The sequence below is a fragment of the Mesocricetus auratus genome, unplaced genomic scaffold, assembly GCF_017639785.1.
Source record: "Mesocricetus auratus isolate SY011 unplaced genomic scaffold, BCM_Maur_2.0 Super-Scaffold_100027, whole genome shotgun sequence".
In the NCBI taxonomy this organism is placed as follows: Eukaryota; Metazoa; Chordata; class Mammalia; order Rodentia; family Cricetidae; genus Mesocricetus; species Mesocricetus auratus.
In genome coordinates, this window is record NW_024429208.1 from 24,658,554 (window position 1) to 24,679,480 (window position 20,927).

A 20,927-nucleotide genomic window follows, 5' to 3' on the forward strand; every position below is an offset into this window, starting at 1 on the left:
TGCCCATTTTTTTTTTTAAAAAACATTGCTTATGGGTATCAAACTGAGGTCCTAATGCTCTCCTGGAAAGCATTTCACCCACTGAACTGTCTCCCTTCTGCACTTGATACACGAAGACCCTGGGCTCAACTTAAGGGAGACATTTTAAGAAAGCAAAATGTGAAGAAAAAAAGTAACATGGTGCTTTCTGCTTTGGTTTTAAGTTTTGTGAAGCAGAATCTCTTTGAACAGCTTAGGCTGGCCTAGAGATCACCATGTAGCCGGGCAGGTCTTGAACTCTCAAGTGCAGGGGTTCCAGGTAGGTCCTGTCATGTCCAGCCACCAAGTCTTCTTATCAGTTTCTGAGTCTCCATTTTAGTTTGTCTTCTGAATGGTGGGATAGCTAAAGTTATTTAAATAGGATTGTACTCTGTTAACACAACACTAACATCGAAACTAAGCAACATCGAAAACACCAAGCAAGGGAAAAAATGTAATTTTTTAAAATGTCTCGAGTAATGTTGGACGGGGTGATTATTACATTAGTAGTAGGCTTTAAATTTATACTGTGTTAATGCTCAAAGACTATTCTAGAGATTTTCCATTCTCTTGCCTTTTTTTCTCTTTTTTGAAACACGCAAGCTTTTAGTTTATTAGCCCTCTCCTTATAGATCGGCACCATCACAGCAGACCAAGTCACTGCAGAATCTCTACTCCCTTTGCTGTAGCGAGTCCCTGCCCCCTTTTCGCCAGCACCGCCACTGGCCTTTGCGGTTCTCCAGACCTTCTTCATTCTGCTCATGCTTTCCTGTCTCTGCTTTCTGGACATAAATGTCAGGTCCCAAGGAAACCCCTGGACTAGTCTCATTCAGTACCAGTGGCTCCTCCCACACTCCTCACCTCCCCCACTTTAGATCCCTCCAGCCCAGGGACTGGGCTTCCCTCCCTCCGTTTCAGATTCCTATAAAATCTCTTGGCCTCTTGGTTCTTCTCTCTCCTCCCCACCCCACCTCTGCTATGGCCTGGTTCAGTCTGGACTCTTCTAGATGCCCCCAGCTGTACTCTCCCTCATGTCTACACTAAAACCCTTCTCCTCAACCATACCTTGGAGCACGTCGTGCAAGCTTGTGTTTAGGCTCATTTTCTTTTGCATAATAAAAAAAAATCATAGATTATGCTGAAGCCAGTCTTCTTGCCACTTCCAAAGAGGTTTCCGAGTCTGAATACAAAGATGACATCTGGTGTGGTTTATACATTTTGGCTAGCTTTTCCTGAATTTCTCCTGTTGCCTTCAATGACCATTTGTTTCCTCTGAAGCAGATGGTGAGTCATGATCTTCCTGGTCATTCATGATGGCAGTGGTCCCCAAGCTGCCAAGGAAGAGAAGAGTGAGACTTTTTTTTTTCTTTTCAAGGATGGATAAATGTTAGGTGGGAAAACTGATTCAATTTCAAGGTAAAGCTTAGGAGAGTTAAATGGCTATCTCTGGAAAACAAATAAGGAAGGAAGATTTTGGAAATGGCTGTGTACATGCCTGTCTCTCCTATCACATGAGCATTTAACTGATTGCCTGGCTGTCGGGATGATGACCGTACTGCACCTCTCCAAGTCATTTCCCCTTCCCTCATCTCCAGACGCTGAATTCCTAATAAGTATTTTCTGAGCCTCCATCCAAATTTTAGGTGATTTTGCCCCCACCACTAAGAATGACTTTATAGTGCTTAATTAAGAACGATTTGCTAATGATTATTATCTCTTTGAATCATTTCCTTCCCCTTTCATTCCTTTTAACTGTGTGTATTTTCCAAAGGTCAGTGTTTTCCTTCCTTAGGCTAGTTTTTTAAAATTAATTCTCCCCTTTTGTCTTTTAATAAATATGATCCCTCCTATTATCCTTTCCAAATCAGCAGTGGTTGCCGTAAGTGACGGCCGGAGGCGAGATGCCAAGTACAGCGGCTAAATTTAAAGCGCAGCCCTTACACCTGTTGTTCATTGGCAACGCCCAAGCTCCCACCCACTACTTCCTCCGCCTCCTGCTTCCCACCAGCTGCAGCCCATGACCCAGAACCTTCATGTTTCCCCCTTGGAAATCAGATTGGATAATGATGGTATAGATTCTATCAAAAGTGAGGAGGAATATAGGAGTTTGACAGTAACTTAGTTTAGATTCAGAGAAGCTGAAATTTGGGCCAAACTCAGCATAATATTAAAGATGTATCTCACCTTGAGGTAGGCAGATCCATGAGGCTAGGAACCAGCCTGAGAAGGTTCCTTTAGACTGCTCTGCATTATGAAATTCTTTTAGATATCTCCATCAGAAGTGTCTATCAATTAAAGCGTGAAGAACAGACAGTTGAACGAACAACTGACATTGTCTAGAATTAGCTTGAGTTAACTTGCCAGATTGGCAGCTCCTAACCTGGAAGAGCACTGTTGGACAAAGTGACGTCAGTAATTCTGTTACAGAATATACTTAGAATTGCGAGGGGACTGTGGCCCAGTCAGCTAGATTATCTTGATCAAACCGTTCTAATAAGAGTTGGGTGTAGCAGCCTATCAACAATGCTAGCAAGTGCATGGTTATCCTGGGCTACATTAGACCCTGTGTCAAGCAAACAAAAAGGCCTAATGATTGCAGAATATTTCCACACTATCAGACCAGCTCAGATGGAAAGTCAACAGTAAATTAAGGGAGCTTGCAAAAAGGAGACTTAAGTTTCCCTTAGACATTCACTTCCAGAGAAGGGTGTACTTACTTATATTCAACCCCCAAATAGCACAGATGGCTACAGGGACAGCAGAAGCACACACACACATACAAAAAAAGTGGGGACAGCTGTTTTGAGGGGAGCGCAGGACATGGGGAAGAGATGTTTGGAGAAGGGACTGCTAAGCAAGGGAGCCATGTCACCATTTGGAATTCTGTTATAGGCCTGTCAGCTCTTTTTTAATACTCTGGGTGGTGTTGGGTTTCATTTACATGTGATCCGAATTCCTACGTATTTAGGAGGTGTGCTAAATTTGAGTACACAATTAAGAATTTTGATCACTCCAAATAGAGACAAACGACTTCCTAAATTCAAAAGTCTAGTAAATATCAGAGACTGCAAGAGGTCACAAATTAACCCAACCCAAAAAGATAGCTTTAAAATTTGCTGCTCGCCTCTTGGATTCTGAGAAACATGAGCAAAGACAATCCTACCCAACCAAACCCTGTCCTTCTCAGCTCAATGTTTTCTTGGGGTTCTGCACGTAAAAGAGAAGATTGCAGAGTGTATGTTCCCAACAGAAAGTAATATTAGACCACAGAGTCACTGAGTTATAAAATACGGAGTCAGTCATCCTTTGGAAATCAGTGCATGAGCCTCCTGCTAACAAGCATTTGTAGAGGGATATGCAAATATATTTCTGACCTGGAGTGGGTCTGTGTTAGAGTTGGGGCAAGTGGGAGTATTGGAGGACAGAGAAAAAAATGGAGAACGTGGGGTGTTTGTGTGTCCAATGAAGTGAAAACAGAGGAAAGGCTGTAACATATTACAATGTCTAATACCGAGGTATAGATGTATAGAGGAGATGCTTCGAGAGTTGTTGAGCCTTTCGCAACTACACTGCTGACAAGCATTTACCATGCAGACGAGCTGCCAGAGAAAGAACAGCAAAGGGCACAGAGAGGAAGAGCTCACAGGAACTTGGTTGCGGTGGTGGAGAATTGACTTCTAGTGGGGCAGGTAAGGGAACCGGGAATGATTCTCACAGAATGAAGCGAAAATAAAGAGCAAATGGGGCTGGGCCCTCACAAATATCTGACGGCCACACCCCTTCCTTTTGTCCGTCTTTTAAATGTTCTCTTTCCTGTTGGTTCAGAATGCGGAGACCACTCAGATAGTAATTCACGTTATCAGGGAGCCAGGAAGCACAGCCCCCAGACCTCCGGGCAGATTCCTTCCACATTTGCTTGCTCGAGTCAGTGTGTCCTTCACCTTCCACCCTACCTGTTCTGGAACCCTCAGGTAAATATTCCCCTGAGCTGAGTCATGGCTGGGAGCTGACTTCAGTGTACATTTTAGTAGAGAAAACTGGCTAAAGTTTCATGCACCGGGAAATACGCTCTGATTAGTTTTAGCTTAAAAAAAAAAAGCAACCTAGGAACAACATAGAAACAATTGTGCAACCATGTATGCATTAATGACCATGTTTTTAAATTATAAAATTAACATGCAGGTGGGAACAATTTAAATTACTCAAAAGAGCAGGTGTCCCTTAAAACTTCCCTGAGACAATGTGTTTTCATGCCTACTCCTTTAGAATCACCACCTAAATTATAAAATGTATAATATAGAATTAATTATATATAATTTAACATATAATATATTATATATGGATAATATATATAAAATATTTATATTATATGTATATATTTTTAAGGGTCTTACTCTGTCGTCCTGGCCAGCTTGGAATCAGGACAGAGAACCAGACTGGCCTTGAACTCACAGAGATCCTCTCAAGTGCTCTGATTAAAGGCATGTGCCACCATGCTCAGCCCTATATATGTGGTTTTTAAAAGTTGTTTTGCATATTTATTGTTATTATTACTTGTGTGTGCACGTGTGCATGCCACAGAGCACAGGTGGAGGTCATATAACAACTTTGGAGAATTAGTTCTCTCTTTCCACCTTTTGTTGGTTCCAGACCAAACTCAGGTTGTCAGGCTTGTACCATAAACACCCTTACCTCCCACGGAGTCATTTCACTGGCTCCAATATTATAGATATAATTTTTAAAATCATTATGTATACTGTATTATCTATAGTTTTTATTTTATATATAATCTCAGCTAAGCCAAAAGGCTGAAAAATGCTATATTCTTAGCTTCTGTTCTTTTTTGAGACAGGGTCACATGTAGCCCAGGCTGGCCTCCAACTAACTCTAAATAGCTGAGGATGACCTTGAACTCTAGATCTTACTGTCTTTACTTCACAAGTACTGAGATTATAGGTATGTACCACTACACCAAACTCACTTTTTGTTTTTGTTTTTTTGGTTTTTCGAGACAAGGTTTCTCTGTGGCTTTGGAGGCTGTCCTGGAACTCACTCTGTAGACCAGGCTGGCCTCGAACTCACAGAGATCCGCCTGCCTCTGCCTCCCGAGTGCTGGGATTAAGGGTGTGCGCCACCAACGCCCGGCCCACCAAACTCACTTTTAATAAAGAATAAGCACTATTTCTTGTTTTTTTCTTGACTAAGCTAATGCGTGAAAGTATGGGTAGGACAATTCTTTTTGTTTGTTGTTTATTTTTTGAATTTGAAATAGGGTCTCATCTATGTAGTCCAGGTTGACTTTAAACTTGTCAATCTTCCTGCCTGAGTTTTCAGTGTTGGATTATAGAATATGCCAACACTTTTTTTCAGTAGTCTTTAAATCTGTAGCCTAGTCTGGTCTTGAACTCACAAGTTCCTTCTGTGTCAGCCTCCTAAGTGCTGGAAACAGGTATGTGCCACTGTGCTTGATTCATGGATAGCTACTTTTGTAAGCAGTTGATTAATATTTTGGTAGATTAATGTCTAACTTACTTGATTGATTCTTTATTGGAAACTACTGAGGTTTTTTTGACATCTACAAAGTGTGTGTCCTTCTCTATAAATATATTATCTTTATAAATATATTATCTCTAGAATGATTCGGGAGTTCCCTGGTTAATGAACGATCTCTCTTAGGCGTGAGGGTTCCTTTTCCGATAGGCTATTGCACTTTTTCCTTAGTCAGCTTGACTAACCAGATCGTGTAGTTCTTTGCCACTGTGGGGAGGTTTTATTTTGCTTTTTTTCCTGGGAGTTTACTGACAGTTGTTTAGAGCAATTGCTAGATCTATATTATTCAAGCCTGGGTTAGTCGGTAGATCCTCTAATTATGTAGCCTAACTTAGGGGCATCAGTAATCTATTTTTCAAGGATATGAGATGATGCATTTTGGAAAATAGATTTGGAACTCTTAGCAGTGTCTCTAGCTTTATATTTGTATATTAAAAAGAGTGGATGGGTCTGATGGTGGTGCCACATGCCTTTAATCCTAGCATTTGGGAAGCAGAGACAGGAGGATCTCTATGTGTTTGAGGCCAGCCTGGTCTACAGACCAGTTCCAGGACAGGCTCCAAAGCTACACAGAGAAACCTTGTCTCAAGTAAAAAAAAAAAAAAAAGTGGCTGGGTGTGGTGGTGCATGCCTTTAATCCCAGCTCTTGGGAGGCAGAGACAGGATCTCCATGACTTTGAGGCAAGCCTGGTCTACAAAGTGTGTTCCAGGACAGCCAAAGCTATTAGACAAAAGAAACCCTGTCTCAAAAAAGAAAAAAATGCAACAAGCAAACAAAAGAATGTGACTTTTTTTTCCATTTTGTTTTATGTTTTTGTCTTTTCCCCAAACATCTAATTATGTAGCCCAGGTTGGCCTCATAGTCACAGCAGCCTTCCTGCCTCAGTTATGCAATCACAGATGTGTCCTACCATGCCTGGCTTAATCTGGTTCATTTTTTAATGCACACAGCTAAATCTCAGTACTGCAGGATAGACACTTAACTTCCATACTTGGAAAAACAGAGGAAAGGCAATTCCAGTAAGAATGTAGAGATGGAGTCGGAACACTCTTGGCCCACACCAGGTTTGTCAAAGGGGAAAGAACAAAAAGCAAACAACAAAACCGACTAAAATCCATGGTGAATGGAATAGAAAGGCCCAGAGGAGTGGGAGAGAGAGGGGGAAATGTGCAGTATGGATAAATACATGAAGTGCTGTTGGGATAAATATAGATGGGCAGAAGGCAATTGTGAGTGAAGATGTTCCAGCAATGCCATGAATTTCAAATAGGGGGCTATTCCATGCAGCTGTCGAGCTGGAGAGGATTCCTCAGCTCCCAGGCTCCACTTGTGGGGAAACTGAGCTCTTCTGGGTGAGTGGGAGGCAAGATTAAGTGGCACCATGGCTGGAGAAGCCCATCAGCCTGTTCTGGGTGAGGGCACAAGAGTTAACCCAGAATTTTCACTTCGTTGTTTGGTCAAGAGAGCAGTTTTAGTCAAACTTGAAAGAATATTATTAGAACAAGTAACACAACTTTTTAAAAAGTTCATGTAAGGCTATATAAACTACAATGGTGCTTACTAGAACAACAACAAAAAATTAATCGCCCTACCGTCCCCAAGATTTTATAAGGAGCTGAAAGAATTGAACGGCTCATAATAACAAACTAGGAAGTGTTCTAAGAAAATCTAGAAACCCTCGCCAAAAACTTGTTCATCGTGTAGTGGTTCTCAACTTTCCTAATGTTGCTGCAACCCTTTAATAAATTCTTCATGTTGCGACCCCCCCACCATAAAATTATTGTCGTTGCTACTTCATAACTGTAAATTTGTTAGTTATGTATCGTTATGTAAATACCTGTGTTTTTTGATGGCCTCAGGCAACCCCTGTTCATTCAGCCCAATGGCAGGCATCCTGGGACTTCGATGCTACAACCATCATACCTTAGATTATGTTACACAGCACTGTCATTGTGTTACTTTATGATTCAGGGTTAGTTTCCTCATATCCAAATGCTATTCGTTATGGCTGCTAACTTTAGGCGTGTGGTCGAGAGTTGTAGTAACCTACTTAATATGACCAACTGGGTGCTTGTGTAGACAACTTAGGACACTCAGAACTCAACTCCGAACAAGCTTTGCACAGATATCTATTTCCCTAGTTCCCAGCGTCGCTATGCTTGGTAAAGATTAGCCAAATCGAACTTGTCATCCCTTGCTGCTCCATTCCAAGAGGTTCGAGTGCCAAAGACCGGTTCCCTAGAATTTGCCCGTAAGGTAACTCTAGAAGTGACAGACAGCCCGAAGCCGGGGTTCTCCCGCTTTTTGATTGGGCTTCGGGGAAAGCCCCGCCTCAGAGACTTCAGTCAGGGCTGCAGTTGGCCAGGTGCGGCTGAGTGGCGGGTCTTGGCCACGCCCCGGCCGTCCGCTGCGCTGCCTGGGCCAGCGCCGTTTCCAGTTGAGAGATGGCGGCCGCCGCAGGTAGATCGCTCCTGCTGCTGCTCTGCTCCCGGGGCGGCGGCGGGGGCGCCGGCGGCTGCGGGGCGCTGACTGCCGGCTGCTTTCCCGGGCTGGCCGTCGGCCGCCACCGGCAGCACCAGCAGCACCGGACGGTGAGCGAGCGCGGCTCCGGGGAGGGCGGGGCGGCGTGGGGAGCCGCGGGCAGGCCGGGGCGCCCGGCGACTTCCCTCAACTCGCGGCCGCCCCGGGGTGGCGGGCCACCGAGCCGCCGTGTCCTTCAGCGCCTGCGGCGGCGGCAGCGAAGACAGGGCGGGCGGGCGGGGGGGCGGGAGGCAGTAGAGGAGGAGGAGGGGCGACGGCAGGGATGTTCCCGCAGGACTGGGGACGCCAGGGCGGGGAAGGCACGGGACTTGAACCTCTCCCTGACCCGCCTCTGGGCTCGGTCCCTCCCTCCGTCGTTGCTGACAGCTTTGCTCCCGTGCTCCCGAACTGAGCCCGGTGCGAGTTGTCCCCTTCTCTCCTCCGCTGGGCGGGTTGGGGCGTCCTGAGTTGCCGCGGCTGCCGGTGTGTCAGGAGAGTGGCAGTGCCACGCTGCTAGGAACTGTCCCCAGAGAGCACCCCAAGACCCCGGGAGGCTGCTGCCTCGCCCTCTCTCGGCCCCCTGGGAACGCGTAGGAAGGGAAATCAAACTTTATCCCTTTCCGAGTCCCTGCATGTGTGTGTGTTCCGGGAATCAGTTTCCTCGAGGTGGATGCTGCATTGCTTCAGGCGGCAAGCATCATCCCCTCGGGTCCTTAAAGGTCCCGGTGGTCCCTTCGGAGGGTTGGCTTTCACGCTGCACTCGTGGCCAAGGAAGGGCAGCAGGCACAAGAGAGGCAGCATGGCAAGTTGTTCACGGAGGCAGAGATTTGGTGGTCTGTTACCCAGTTCTCGTCGGGTTTCATTACCTAGCAAGGAAAAGGAATTCTGTCTGAACAGTGTGTGTGTGTGTGTGTGTGTGTGTGTGTGTGTGTGTGTGTGTGTGTGTGTGTGTGTGTGTGTGTACTGGTGGGACGAACGGGAGCTTGGCTATGTGTATGTGGGTACTGGTGGGGGCACAGGAGGTTGGCATGGAGTTTTTCACCTAACAAGTCAGCAGGTTCTCTTCCTTTGGACTTTCGAGGCCCATATGTGTTGGTCTCTGGCCAACTCTGAGGGAACAAGTGTAGGTTTAATTTCATAGGGTGAACTTGTACAGTGTGGCGGTGGAAGATTCACTGCAGCCGGCTCAATAGAGAAAGCGGTGCCTTCAACCCAAGCATCATGACCTGTCTTGTTCTTACTCCCCCTCTCCGAAGAGGAAGGGACTGGAGGTTTGCAGAGAGGATACCCCCTAGACCTATGATAGCATAAGGTTGTGGGAACACGCTATGAAAAGAACCAGAGGCTCTGCAAATGCAAGATAGTATTGCTATTATTAGCCATAGTTACGGACCTGATCATCCTTCTTGTGAGAAAATTGTACTTTTTCATATTTGGCGTACTGACATTGCTTTGCTGAAGCATTTGGGTAAGAGCCGAGTTTTTCTATAGTTCAATTCTGATTCACATGTTTCATAGTCTCTAGTTGTATTCTCTGGAACACATAAAGGCCACCCAAAATCTGATGGCATCCTTTTCCCTCTGAACTACTGGAAGACTTCCTGAGTTTTCTGTTTTCAAGTGAGGCATCTTCTGATTTTGCAGTTCATTTTTAATATTGTTTGGGTGTGGTATTCAAGTGGTGTTTGAAAATTTGTGCCTCATGTATTTTCTACCATGCAAATGCACCAGTCTGTGAGTGTCTTCCTTGTAGGGATACTTCATGACAATGTTCTCCTGTGCTATTCTGGGGTGGGTAAAAGTGGTGTGCTGAATTTGTAACTGAAAGCACAATTAAAAATGAAGTGTTATTTTTGAAGGGCAGAAGTGTTGTCATGGGAATGGTGACTTGTAAATGAACTTGGGATCCTAAGATTTGAAAAGAGGTGAACCTGATGATTGAAATTTGTAGAAGCAGGTTTTGAATTTTTGTCCAATTGCTCTAAAGCCATGGTGTATGCATCCCATCTGATTTTCTATGATTCCTCACACGACATTCTGTTTGGAAGATGTCTCTTGGGGATTTAACTCTTGATTTCCCAAGCCTGAAGTTGAGGCCCAGAAAGGAGAGAGACCTGGCCAAGAGCACACCACTGGCAAATCCCCTCCTGCCCAGGTGTTATGGCTCCCCCTTTGTGTTTCTTATTGTATAACAGTTGCCTTTCACTTGCATATCCCTCCTTTTACTTATAAAATTAACTAATAGTCTGCCAGGAAGGCCTATGCATTGCAGAGCTGCAGGAGCAGGAATCTTCAAGTGGATGTGATTTTGAGGCTCATAGACTAGGAGAATATGGAACAAACAACTTGCCCCAAACAATAGATGTTCTCATAATGATCCTACCTGATGAGACACTGGGGCTGAGTGGAGACATCCCGTGTGTGCTGCAGATGGCAGTCTGCATCAAAGCTGGTCACAAGTCCAGCTTGTGTCACTTTTATTCAGCAGTAGTAGGTGCAGAAAATTAGAGCCAAGGGTCACAGCTGATAATAGCTCCTTTTTTTTTTCCTGGCTTGGGTCACCTTGTTTGTTTGTTGTTTGAAATAGGGTTTGACTATGTAGCTGAGACCAAATGATCTCTCGTTTTCCTGCTTCTCATCTCTCTGGTGTTGGGATTATAGGCATGTGCCACCATGCTCAGCCAAGCCGAGAGCCATAGTTTTAGAATGAGTCTAAAGAGCAAATAGAACTTTAACAAAATGGTAAATATGACCACACAGTTATAAACATAACTGTTCACCACTCCCCCATTAAGGCATATTTCACCCTCCTTCCCAAGACACAGTGTTTGAAATACTTTGTGGCCCAGGCAGTGCTCTAACTTCTGGCTCTAAGAGATCCTCCTGCTTCTGTTTTCCACCTAGTTGAGACTGCAAATGTGCACCCCTGCAATCTGATTCTAGAACATCTTTCAATGGAATACATAACATTAAAGGTACATGGTTTTGCCTGTCTTTTTTTGCACCATGTAGTATGATTTTCCTTTTTGTGTAAAGAGCCTGCTATTGTTGTCTAACTCGGCAGCACCGACAGCGAATATAAACTGTTTGTTGCATACCTTCCTGTGTGAGTAGCGAAGGTGGCTGCTATTTCCAAAGATGCTCTTTCCAGGGGAATTGCCTTTCACTGTGGGCTGTGCAATTCCTTTGCTAAATCAAACTGCTTCATCTCTGATTATGACAGCCTGAGTGTTGGCAGTTTCTGGTGGTCAGCATCTGTGCTAGGTTACAAAATCACAAGCAGGCATTACACTGTTAGAATTTGTGCCCTCCCCCTTCTCTACACATTACAGGTTTTTTTTCCTTTTTTTTTTTTTTTTTGCAGTAATACTGTTGCAAGCCTACTTTGCTTGATACACAGTTCTCCTTCCAGGGGGAGAGTATGTAGCCCAGGCTGGCCTTATGCTGCCAATGCAGCCCAAGCTGGTCTTGAACTTCCAGTTATTTGCCTGCATAGGATTACAGGCCTGTATGAAAATGCTAGGCTTAAACCCTAGTTCTCTGAGTTTCTCTTGTCTGAGGCTGTCTATCCTTTGCTGGATCCATGCAAAAAAACTCTACTGTAATTAAGCCAACTCCAGGACTGTCCCTAAATGTCCTATCCATACCTACTATTAAACAGATTTTGTGGCTGAATTTCAGCCGTAACTACTCCTATTCATTTCTCTATGTCTAAGGTTCATTTCAGGCCAGAGGCTGACATGACATACAACTCCTTTCGTCCAATGCCCTCACGTCATAAATCTAATGAAATAGAGGAGTGACTTGTGAGGTTATATTTGTGGCAAATAAGAAATTAGGGATTAAGATTCATTTAGATGGATATGGGTTCAAAAAGGCTTAGCTAAAGGCTGGGTGTTGCTGGTGCACACCTTTTATCCTAACACTCAGGAGGCAGAGGCTGGTGGATCTCTGAGTTTGAGGCCAGCCTGGTCTGCAAAGTGAGTTCCAGTGTAGCCAGGACTGTAACAGAGAAACCAAAAAGGCTTAATTTATATTTTAACTTTGTTGATTCCTGCCTCTTAGTTTTTTTCTATTCTCTGATCTTTTTTTTTTTTATTTTTGAGGCAGGGTTTCTCCGAGGTTTTTGGAGGCTGTCCTGGAACTAGCTCTTGTAGACCAGGCTGGCCTCGAACTCACAGAGATCCGCCTGCCTCTGCCTCCCGAGTGCTGGGATTAAAGACGTGCGCCACCAACACCCGGCTTTATTCTCTGATCTTAATTCTGGTGGAATTCATTATCTTCAGGGTGCAGATCAACACTGTGCTCTCCATGTTTCATTGGTGGACTCCCAATTTACTGCAGAGATAAGGCCAAGATGCAAATCTTACTATTCCTCCCCTCTTGACTCTTTCAGCCTGCTGTCAAGGAAGCCAAGTCTGAAAAATTGCTTTAAGCTTGATGATGTATTTGATTGTATGTTACATTTCTCTATAGTGGATTGGTACAAGAGTTGGTACCACTAAGTTAGCTCTGTCGTGGTCAGTAGCTTTCTGTTCATAACCAGTTAAAGTGTGAAAATTACCTAGGTTATTAGGAATATATGCTTCAACCAGATTCCAAATGTGTTGTTTTTATTCTGTTGTAGTATTGGAATATTGAAGGTCCTGAATAAACTGATTTAGAACACACTTGTTTTGCTTTTAAGGAGGCAGACAGCCTTTTATTCATCTTTAAAAAATCTTATTTTGAGTCCCATAAAATATGATGAGTGAATGAACTTGGATTTAGTAAACAGATTCTGATTATTTGATCCTTTTAAGGCTCTGAGGACTTTATTTTATGCTATGAAACTTCATAGAAGAAAAATAGATAATGTAGCACCAAGGATTATGTAGTCAAAGACAATATGTTTATAGCCACCTCCCCCACTCCTGACTTTTTTTTTCCTCTTGGGACATTGGCTGCTTTCTGAAGGTCTTCTGGAATATGATGTCATCATGTAAATAACCCTGGGGTTAAGGTCAAGATTCTATTTTAATTGGAATTTTTCCTGAATTGGACAGATTAAACTGGAGCTCATGGATATATTAGAATTATACTGTATTAGAAAAATTATAGCAGTTATATACAAATAGTTCTAGAACAGAACTCTGAAAGCCCTTAGAGCAGTGGTTCTCAACCTGTGGGTCACCCCTCCGGTATGTGTGTGTGCATGTGGTGATCACCTAATCACCTAACACCATTGGAAAATATAGATATTTACATTATGGTTCATAACAGCAGCAAAATTGCAGTTCTGACGTAGCAATGGAAACATCCTATAATGAAGGGATGAAGCATTAGGAAGGTTGAGAACCACTGCCTTAGAGGAAGCAGGAGTGTGAGAGAGATGGAATAGTTCTTTCATAGTATTTGTGAATGCAGCAGTGAGAAGGCCTGAGCGTTTCTTCACTCTCCAGTCGAGCTCTTTTCCTACTAAGTTACATGGCCGTGTACTTCACTTTAAACGGTTAGCGCTGGTTTTAAAAGGTGAACTGGGGAAAAGTTAATTGGGGTAGAATTCTTAGAGTAAGTACATAACTTGTGACCCAGTCTCGAACAAATGCTCTCTGATACAGATCAAGCTTGGCAACAAAAGCTTAGAAGACACCTGCCAGGGCTGGAGAGATGCCCCATGATTAAGAGCACTTACCACTCTGTCAGAGGACCAGAGTTCAGCTCCCAGCACCTATGGCTCCCAACCTCCTGCAACTCCAGCTCAGGACTCTCTGAGGCCTCTGGCTGTCTCTGTGAACATCGGCACTCATATGCATGTGTCCACACACACATATTCATAATAAAAAATACAGATAAATAAAAAAAGCTGTCTTCTGAAGATTGAAAACAAACCATTTATTTCTGCACACTTTGTTAAATGCTTGCAGTAAGACGGTGAAAATGAAGGTTGACATCAAGCAAATTAATTTTAATAAGTTTAGTGAGCTGTTGGCCCATAAACTATATACAGGCTTGTATCTTATATAGTCATAAAAATGTAACTTGGTAAATTATATCACCAACTGGATCTAACAGCTTACTAAAGCAAGCCTTTTCCTATTGCAGTTCTTGAAATAACTGGATTAACAGGAATCACATCTTAACATCTCTTAAAAATAGTGACTTTTTCTAAAGGCAGTTTTTTTTTTGGTGACATTAAACGTATTAATCCATAAGGATGTGTGTTTACCTCCTTTCATCATTACTAAAGTTTTCCGTTTTTGCATGTTTTCTGCTATTTATTGTCCATTTGGTTGTTGAGGAATACATGTAACTATCTCTAGGAAGTTGCAGAGGCAGACAGCCAGCAGCTCACAGTCCTGACTGTTTTAATGGGTACCAAAATTTTTTTAAGTTATCTTGCTTCCTACGACAGGGCTGTGTCATGACTCTTGTCTATTGTGAGTGATGTACAGGGCGTTTCAAGATATTAATGTCTGCAGAGAAAATTAAAGTGACTGAAAATTGTCAAATAACAATGGAGCCGACAAGTTAGCTTGTCCTATCCAACCTCTGCAGTGTAGAGAGATCTAAGATCTGAGGGCAGCGGGTAACGTTCTTTTATTCCCACCATTAACCCTGCGAGAGGCATTACTACCCCAGTTTTGTAGATCCAGACATTGAGGATGGGTTTACCTGTTTTTAAGTACTGGGAACTCTTTCAGTGCTAGTGATAGACAGGAGAAAGACTGTGACTTCAAGCTGAAGCTAATTCCACTTTTCCTCTGTCTCCAGCTGCGTCTGCCTCCTCCTTCCTAAGCATTTGCTGCAGTTTTCCTTTTAAGAGACTTCAGGGTCCTTCTTACTGCCTCCAGTCCTCATATCTTCCCCCATGTCCCTTCAGGCACTAGCTGATTGACTGGGGTCTGAGTCAGGTGTTTGCCTCCTAGGGATCTTGGTAATTTAATCTGGAATGCTAAATAGTTCCAGTTAATGTGGCAATTATTGAGTATTGCTTCTACATTGGATAGTTCTGTAAGGTTTCTAATGGACTCTATGACAAAATGCTCCACCTACAAAGGTTAAATTACCCAGAATCACTTGGAAATGATGTATAGAATTTCCTTGTGGGTCACAGTGCTAGGGAAGACAGCCACCTTTGGTGGGTCAAACAAGATTGCACAGTCTGGCCAGGGGGCATTGTGCAAGCAGTGTGACTTGTGTTGCCCATGCTTTTCAAATGTAGTTTTTCTTTCCTTTTTTATTCTTTTGAAACAGGGTCTCTCTGTGTAGCCCTAGCTGTAGACCAGGCTGGTTTCAAATTACAGGGATCCTCCTACCTCTGCTGCCTGGGTGGGTGCTGGGATTAAAGGGTGGGGCACTGAGAGAGCTACCTGTTGGAACTAGGAAGGCTTCACTGAGGATGCCTCACAGGAGCTAAAACATAAAGCAATCTAATGAATGCATGTGGGACTGGAAACTGTGGTTGGTGTTTCAGGCACATTGAATGTGACATGACAGTAGAAGGGAGTTGGTTACAATCGTGATACGGCAAGATCAGCTACGTAGCGTAGTGGTGTTGCCAATAATAATATTTATCAGTTTCACCAAGCACTTTATATTGTTTTCTCCCTCAATTTTTTAGTTACTCCAGGACTTTCCTCATTTTACGTATAGCAATACTGAGTTACCTCTTATTGGTTCCGTGCTTTGTCTGGGATCACCGTTGACAGCCTTTGTCTAGGACCACACACTACAAATGCATACCTAGCACACGCCATCCCAGAGAGCCGGGCCGCAGCCTCCGTTTCTTAACCACCTCACTATGTGGAGAGATCAGGCTATAATAGTGAAATGATTTGCAAAGGAGCTGAAAGTTTCTTCTCTCCAGTAGTGGCCATTTGTGGACTCATGCCATGGTGGAACTATGTGATTTATAATGATCCATTGTGTGTATATATGTATATGCTGGCATCCAGGTTAAACTGAAGAAAAAAATGTTTGAAATACTAATTATACTTTGTATGAAGTATGCATAGTTTCTTTTCTGATTAAGAAGTACTTCTAGGGACTCCTTCAAGTTGATTTTGCAACTGAAGAAGCCAGGGTTTGAAAAAAAAACAATCGAAAAACAAACCATTGCTGAAGATACAACATAGGAGAATCACTTGATGAAGTTTATGCTTTTATGTGGGTCATGCTGGTGTCCGTGTAAAGGGTAGGTATGGGACCACAGAGGTAGAGGGCAATAAAGGACCAGTCAGTGCAATGGATCTGGAAGAGATGGCTGAACTGTGACATTAGCTAGGGACAGGATACACAGGATAGAGAGAGGCCATTAGAGAGGAGGGCACTTTCATACACAGAATAGATAGGCTACATTCATTTGCCAAGCTCTTAGGTAACACTGGGCTGGGGGCAGTTTAATTCAAGGTCTGACTTTATTCCTCAGTCACAAAGATTGCTTCTTGATCTTTGAAATTTCCCTGTCTATAATGCTTATTAAATAAGCGTCTTTGTGTTCTTTCCTGTGCTTCTAATTTTGCATTCAAATGTGTTGTGGTGCTTTCATTATTACAAGCTACTTTTACATTTGTTTATCAAATCAGATGCCTACCTTCTCATGTACCTGCCTCCCCTTCCCTCCCCACCACACAGAATTTAGGAAATTTTCTCAGCAGTCTGAGAAGGCACACACAGCATGAAGAACACTCAGAAAATCCCCGTACAAAGACTGCGTTTTATGTGTTGTGTTTTTCCCAAAGCTCTGCGCAGTAGCCTTTGTGTTATGCTCACCAGATGAAGAATTTAGAATACTTTGACTTAGTTCTTTTTAGCTTTCCATTTTTTTTGGTATGTGTGTGTATGTATTGATATAGAGCCTTAAGTGTCGATTCTCTTAAGGGCCCATTGAGCATTGTATGATAATGTTCTTGTCTTTTTTTTATATTTTCCTTTAATCTTTGAATTAGCGAATAAAAATCATACCTAACCCTGTTTAAGGGGAACTGTACTTGAATGTTTTGGTTTGTGTACACATCGTATGATGGTCTAATAAGTAAACATACCTATCTCCTGAAACATTTGTTTTCACATTGGGAAAACATTCAAATTCTGCACATGGTTGTCTAGTGTCTCTGTGAATATAATGCCATTTCTCTTTAAGCAGGCATTCCTATGCATGAGTGTTCTTCTTAGTAAAATTTGACCCATCTTCCCTTCTACATTAGAAACGTAAATACAAGCATCCCTAGCTTTTCCACTGCCTTCGTTGCTTATGAAACTAAAATGAAAACAAGTAGTCTGGAGTTGTTTATTTAGGAGGCATAGACTCTGGTCTTCTACATATGTGGACATCCATTCCTTTGGTAACTGTGACCGTCTTTCAGAGACACTACAACATCACTACGGAAGATGCTGTGTTTGTCATGCCATTGGTGGGATTTGAAGTCTTTGGAGAACAGATAGCTGTACCGTCAGGCTATTAGTTTTCTGAGCCACTTAAATGGAGAGGTGATAACTGTGTGTATATTTGTGTGTTTTCCTCTAAAGTAATTGAAGGTGCCATGTGGTATAATAGAAGTGTGAATATTCTTGTTCATGAACTTGCATTTGATCTTGGACAAGACATTTAACCTCATTGGTCTTTTTTGTCAGTTAAATAAGAATGTTCAATTAAGTGAACCTTAGGAGCTTATTTTGCTTATTATTTGTGTGTATCTCTCTCTCTCTCTCTCTCTCTCTCTCTGTGTGTGTGTGTGTGTGTGTGTGTGTGTGTGTGTGTGTGTGTGTGTGTGTATGATAGCCATGCATGCTGGGATTAAGGTGCTACTGAATCTGGTTGCATATTTTAAAAAGATTTTATTATTTCTATATATGTGTATGTCTATGTGAGTTTATGGGAGCCTATGGAGGCCAGAAGATGGTGTCAGACCCCTTGGCCCTGGAATGACAGGTGGTTGTGAGCCTTCTGATGTGGGTATTGGGACCCCACTGGTCCTCTGAAAGATGCAGTACTCCTAACTGCTGAGCCATCTCTCTTGCCTCATTTTTTTTTTTAACTCTTACAAGTGACTGTTGTTTCATTGTGTGGCTTCATTGAAGTTAAACATCCAGGTTTCATTCTTACAATGAGGTCAGGAGCTTGGAGTAATATAAACAGCCTTCAAGTTCCTCATCAGGACAGTTTCCACAATTTCATCTGATACCTTAGTCAATGATTAATTTGTATTCATCCCCCCTTAAAGAGTCATTTTAGCTGTAGTTTCATCTTTCTCCTTTGTGGCTACCATTGGCCTCCACCTCTTCTTTATAATCTCAACTGTTGAAGGAATGGCAGAAGAGGTGCAGATGTGTTGGGGAGCCAAGAGATGGAGAGTTGGGAGAAGGTAGAGCAGTCAAAGTTGGAGTGCAGGGGTAGGATTGTACTAGTCCAAAACAAAATGTTTCCATTTTCCCTTGTAGTTACATTGGTGCAAAGTGTATCAGGAAGACCTTATATAGTGGTTAGTTGTCCATGATATTCATGTATTGACTACAGTCATGGCATTGGTGGGCAACTAGAAGCCTATAACGTCTTCTAGTTCCATGAACAGAGCCAGAGTACAAAGTCGAGAGCCTAGATAGTCAATCACTTTTGGATGGATGAGTCAGTGAGTTAAACAGTCCCAGAGACCATTGTCTAAATCCTTTAGCTCCAGGGGAAATGCAGCTGTATATCATCTTGTTCTCTGCCAGGACATTACAGTGATGGAATGACTTCTGATTCATGCAACAGCAAATAATCTTGACGGAGTTTGCATTATGTTGAAACAGTCAGGTCAGGGCTGTAGAAGGGTTTACTCAGTAGTCATAGCTGGGCAGTGGTGACGGATGCCTTTAATCCCAGCACTCAGGAGGCAGAGGCAGGTGGATCTCTGTGAGTTCAAGGCCAGCCTGGTCTACATAGTGAGTTCCAGGACAGCCAGAGCTACACAGAGACACCCTGTCTTGAAAGAAACAAACAAGCAAATAATTGCTAGAGTAGGGCTGGGTGATAGAGTGTTGCTTAGTATGTGTGAGACCTTGAGTTTTATTCCCAGGACCACACAAAAAAGGAAAGAGAGTAGCACAGAAATTGCTGCCTGGTGTGTATTGGTGGAGCTGGGCAGCCTGGGTTCTGCAGAAGATAGGAGATAAGTGTTTGGAGAGGCACTGCCAGCTCCACATTCCTTCCCCACATACATTCCATAGACATTTGCAGGTATTTATTTGGGAGCTAACCTTTTCAATCTCCAGCCTGCCCCCGCCATAGCAACATCTTTGCACTGCCAGGACCCTGCTAGCTGCCACTGAAGCAGGCCATGGCAAGTGGCCAACTGTGATAAAACCCATTTTTAAAAAAAAGATTTTAAAACCGAATTTGGATAGCAGGATACTTTAAAGAAATATATTTAAAGATAGGTTGAATATAGTGGGAACAGTAAAAAACCTAATGAGGATATTAAAGCTATCAGAGTTCTCACTTAGTACCTACTACTACAGATTCTCCTCTTCCTCCTCTTTCTCCTCTTCCTCCTCCTCCTCCTCCTCCTCCTCTTCCTCCTCCTCCTGCTTCTCCTCCTCTTTTTCTTCTTCACAGAAAAGATACTAGATTTTGCCAGTCTGTCTTGGTTGGTCATTTTATCTCGCTCCTCCTTCACAGAGCTACAAGTGCTGGTGATGGAAGGAAGTTTTTATGTACAGAGAAAAAAAGCAATATCCTAGTCAGGAGTGACTGTTGATTTTTTTTAATCCTAACATTTTTATTTTATCTTTAAATCGTAAATACATTTTCAGATCTGTAGCCCTGACCTGAGTCTTAAAACAAGATGTTTTCTAAATACAGTTGAGGTGGTAAGGCAGAATGTTAGTGTAACACATTACAGAATTTTGGAATATTGATTTATTTAATGGAGAACTGAATGGTGCTTTCTTTAATTTTGATATCTCATTGTGCGCTGGTCTTTGATTCAGAATGAATTATAATTCTCAGCATGGCCAAATACCACAAAGTTGAGTGAGCTTGAAATATGAAATAGCTTTCTTTTCAGTGATTGCTAGAGCTTGTAGTAGCACAGGAGGAGCATGAAAGGGAGCTATAATCGTTTTTTATAGCATTTTGGTAAGATTAGATGCAGTGGTGGACGAAGGCCCTGAGTGATATGCCAAAAGGTCACATTGCAGCCAGCATCAGAAAACCCCAGGAGAAAGAAGGAAGGAAGACAGGCAAGCTCACCAAGGAGCTCACTTGGAAAGACCTGTCATGGGAGGGAATTTTCTAGGGGTGCCCATCATAAGGGGATTGCATCATGTTCAGTTGATCCCCTAAGAAGCCCCCTCAGTCGTGCTTCCTGTCTCTTTCCCAGAAGTAACTGGGTGGTGGTTCCCTTCCAGTATGTGGTTAACCTTTTCTCTCTCTGTGTGTGTGTGTGTGTGTGTGTGCGTGCACGCTCATCTTGAATCCTTGCATAGCTTTATAAACGTGCTTTAAAACGATCTAGAAATAATTAAATAAAGCCATATTTAGGAGTTTTTATGCTGTGTATCTTTCTGCAGTTTGTTCTCTTTGCATAACAGTTTAAAAATATTTAGTTGAGGGTCAGTATGATGACTCAGTGGGTAAGGGTGCATGTTATCAATCCTGATCACCTGAGTTCGACCCACAGGACCCACCCAGCCGAGGGAGAGAACCAATCCTTTCAGGTTGTCCTCTGACCTCTATTTGCACTGCTCCTCCAAATAAATGCAAATTAAAAACATGTATACTTAATACTTTGTCTGGGTGGCTGGAGAGATGGTTCAGCAGTTAAGGCCACTGGTTGTTCTTCCAGAGGACCCAGGTTTAATTCCCAGCACCCAC

General features: G+C 43.0%; 1 protein-coding gene across 1 annotated transcript in view; it reads left to right on the forward strand.

Annotated features, from left to right (window-relative positions):
• The first annotated feature begins 7,974 nt into the window (after positions 1 to 7,974).
• The window catches only part of Mcu (mitochondrial calcium uniporter), a 156,111-nt gene continuing 143,158 nt past the window's right edge, over positions 7,975 to 20,927 (forward strand). Inside the window, exon 1 of the mRNA XM_005070851.4 lies at positions 7,975 to 8,160. Within this exon, the coding sequence (XP_005070908.1) occupies positions 8,014 to 8,160 (147 nt within the window). The 5' untranslated portion in view covers positions 7,975 to 8,013. The remainder of the gene's footprint in view (positions 8,161 to 20,927) is intronic.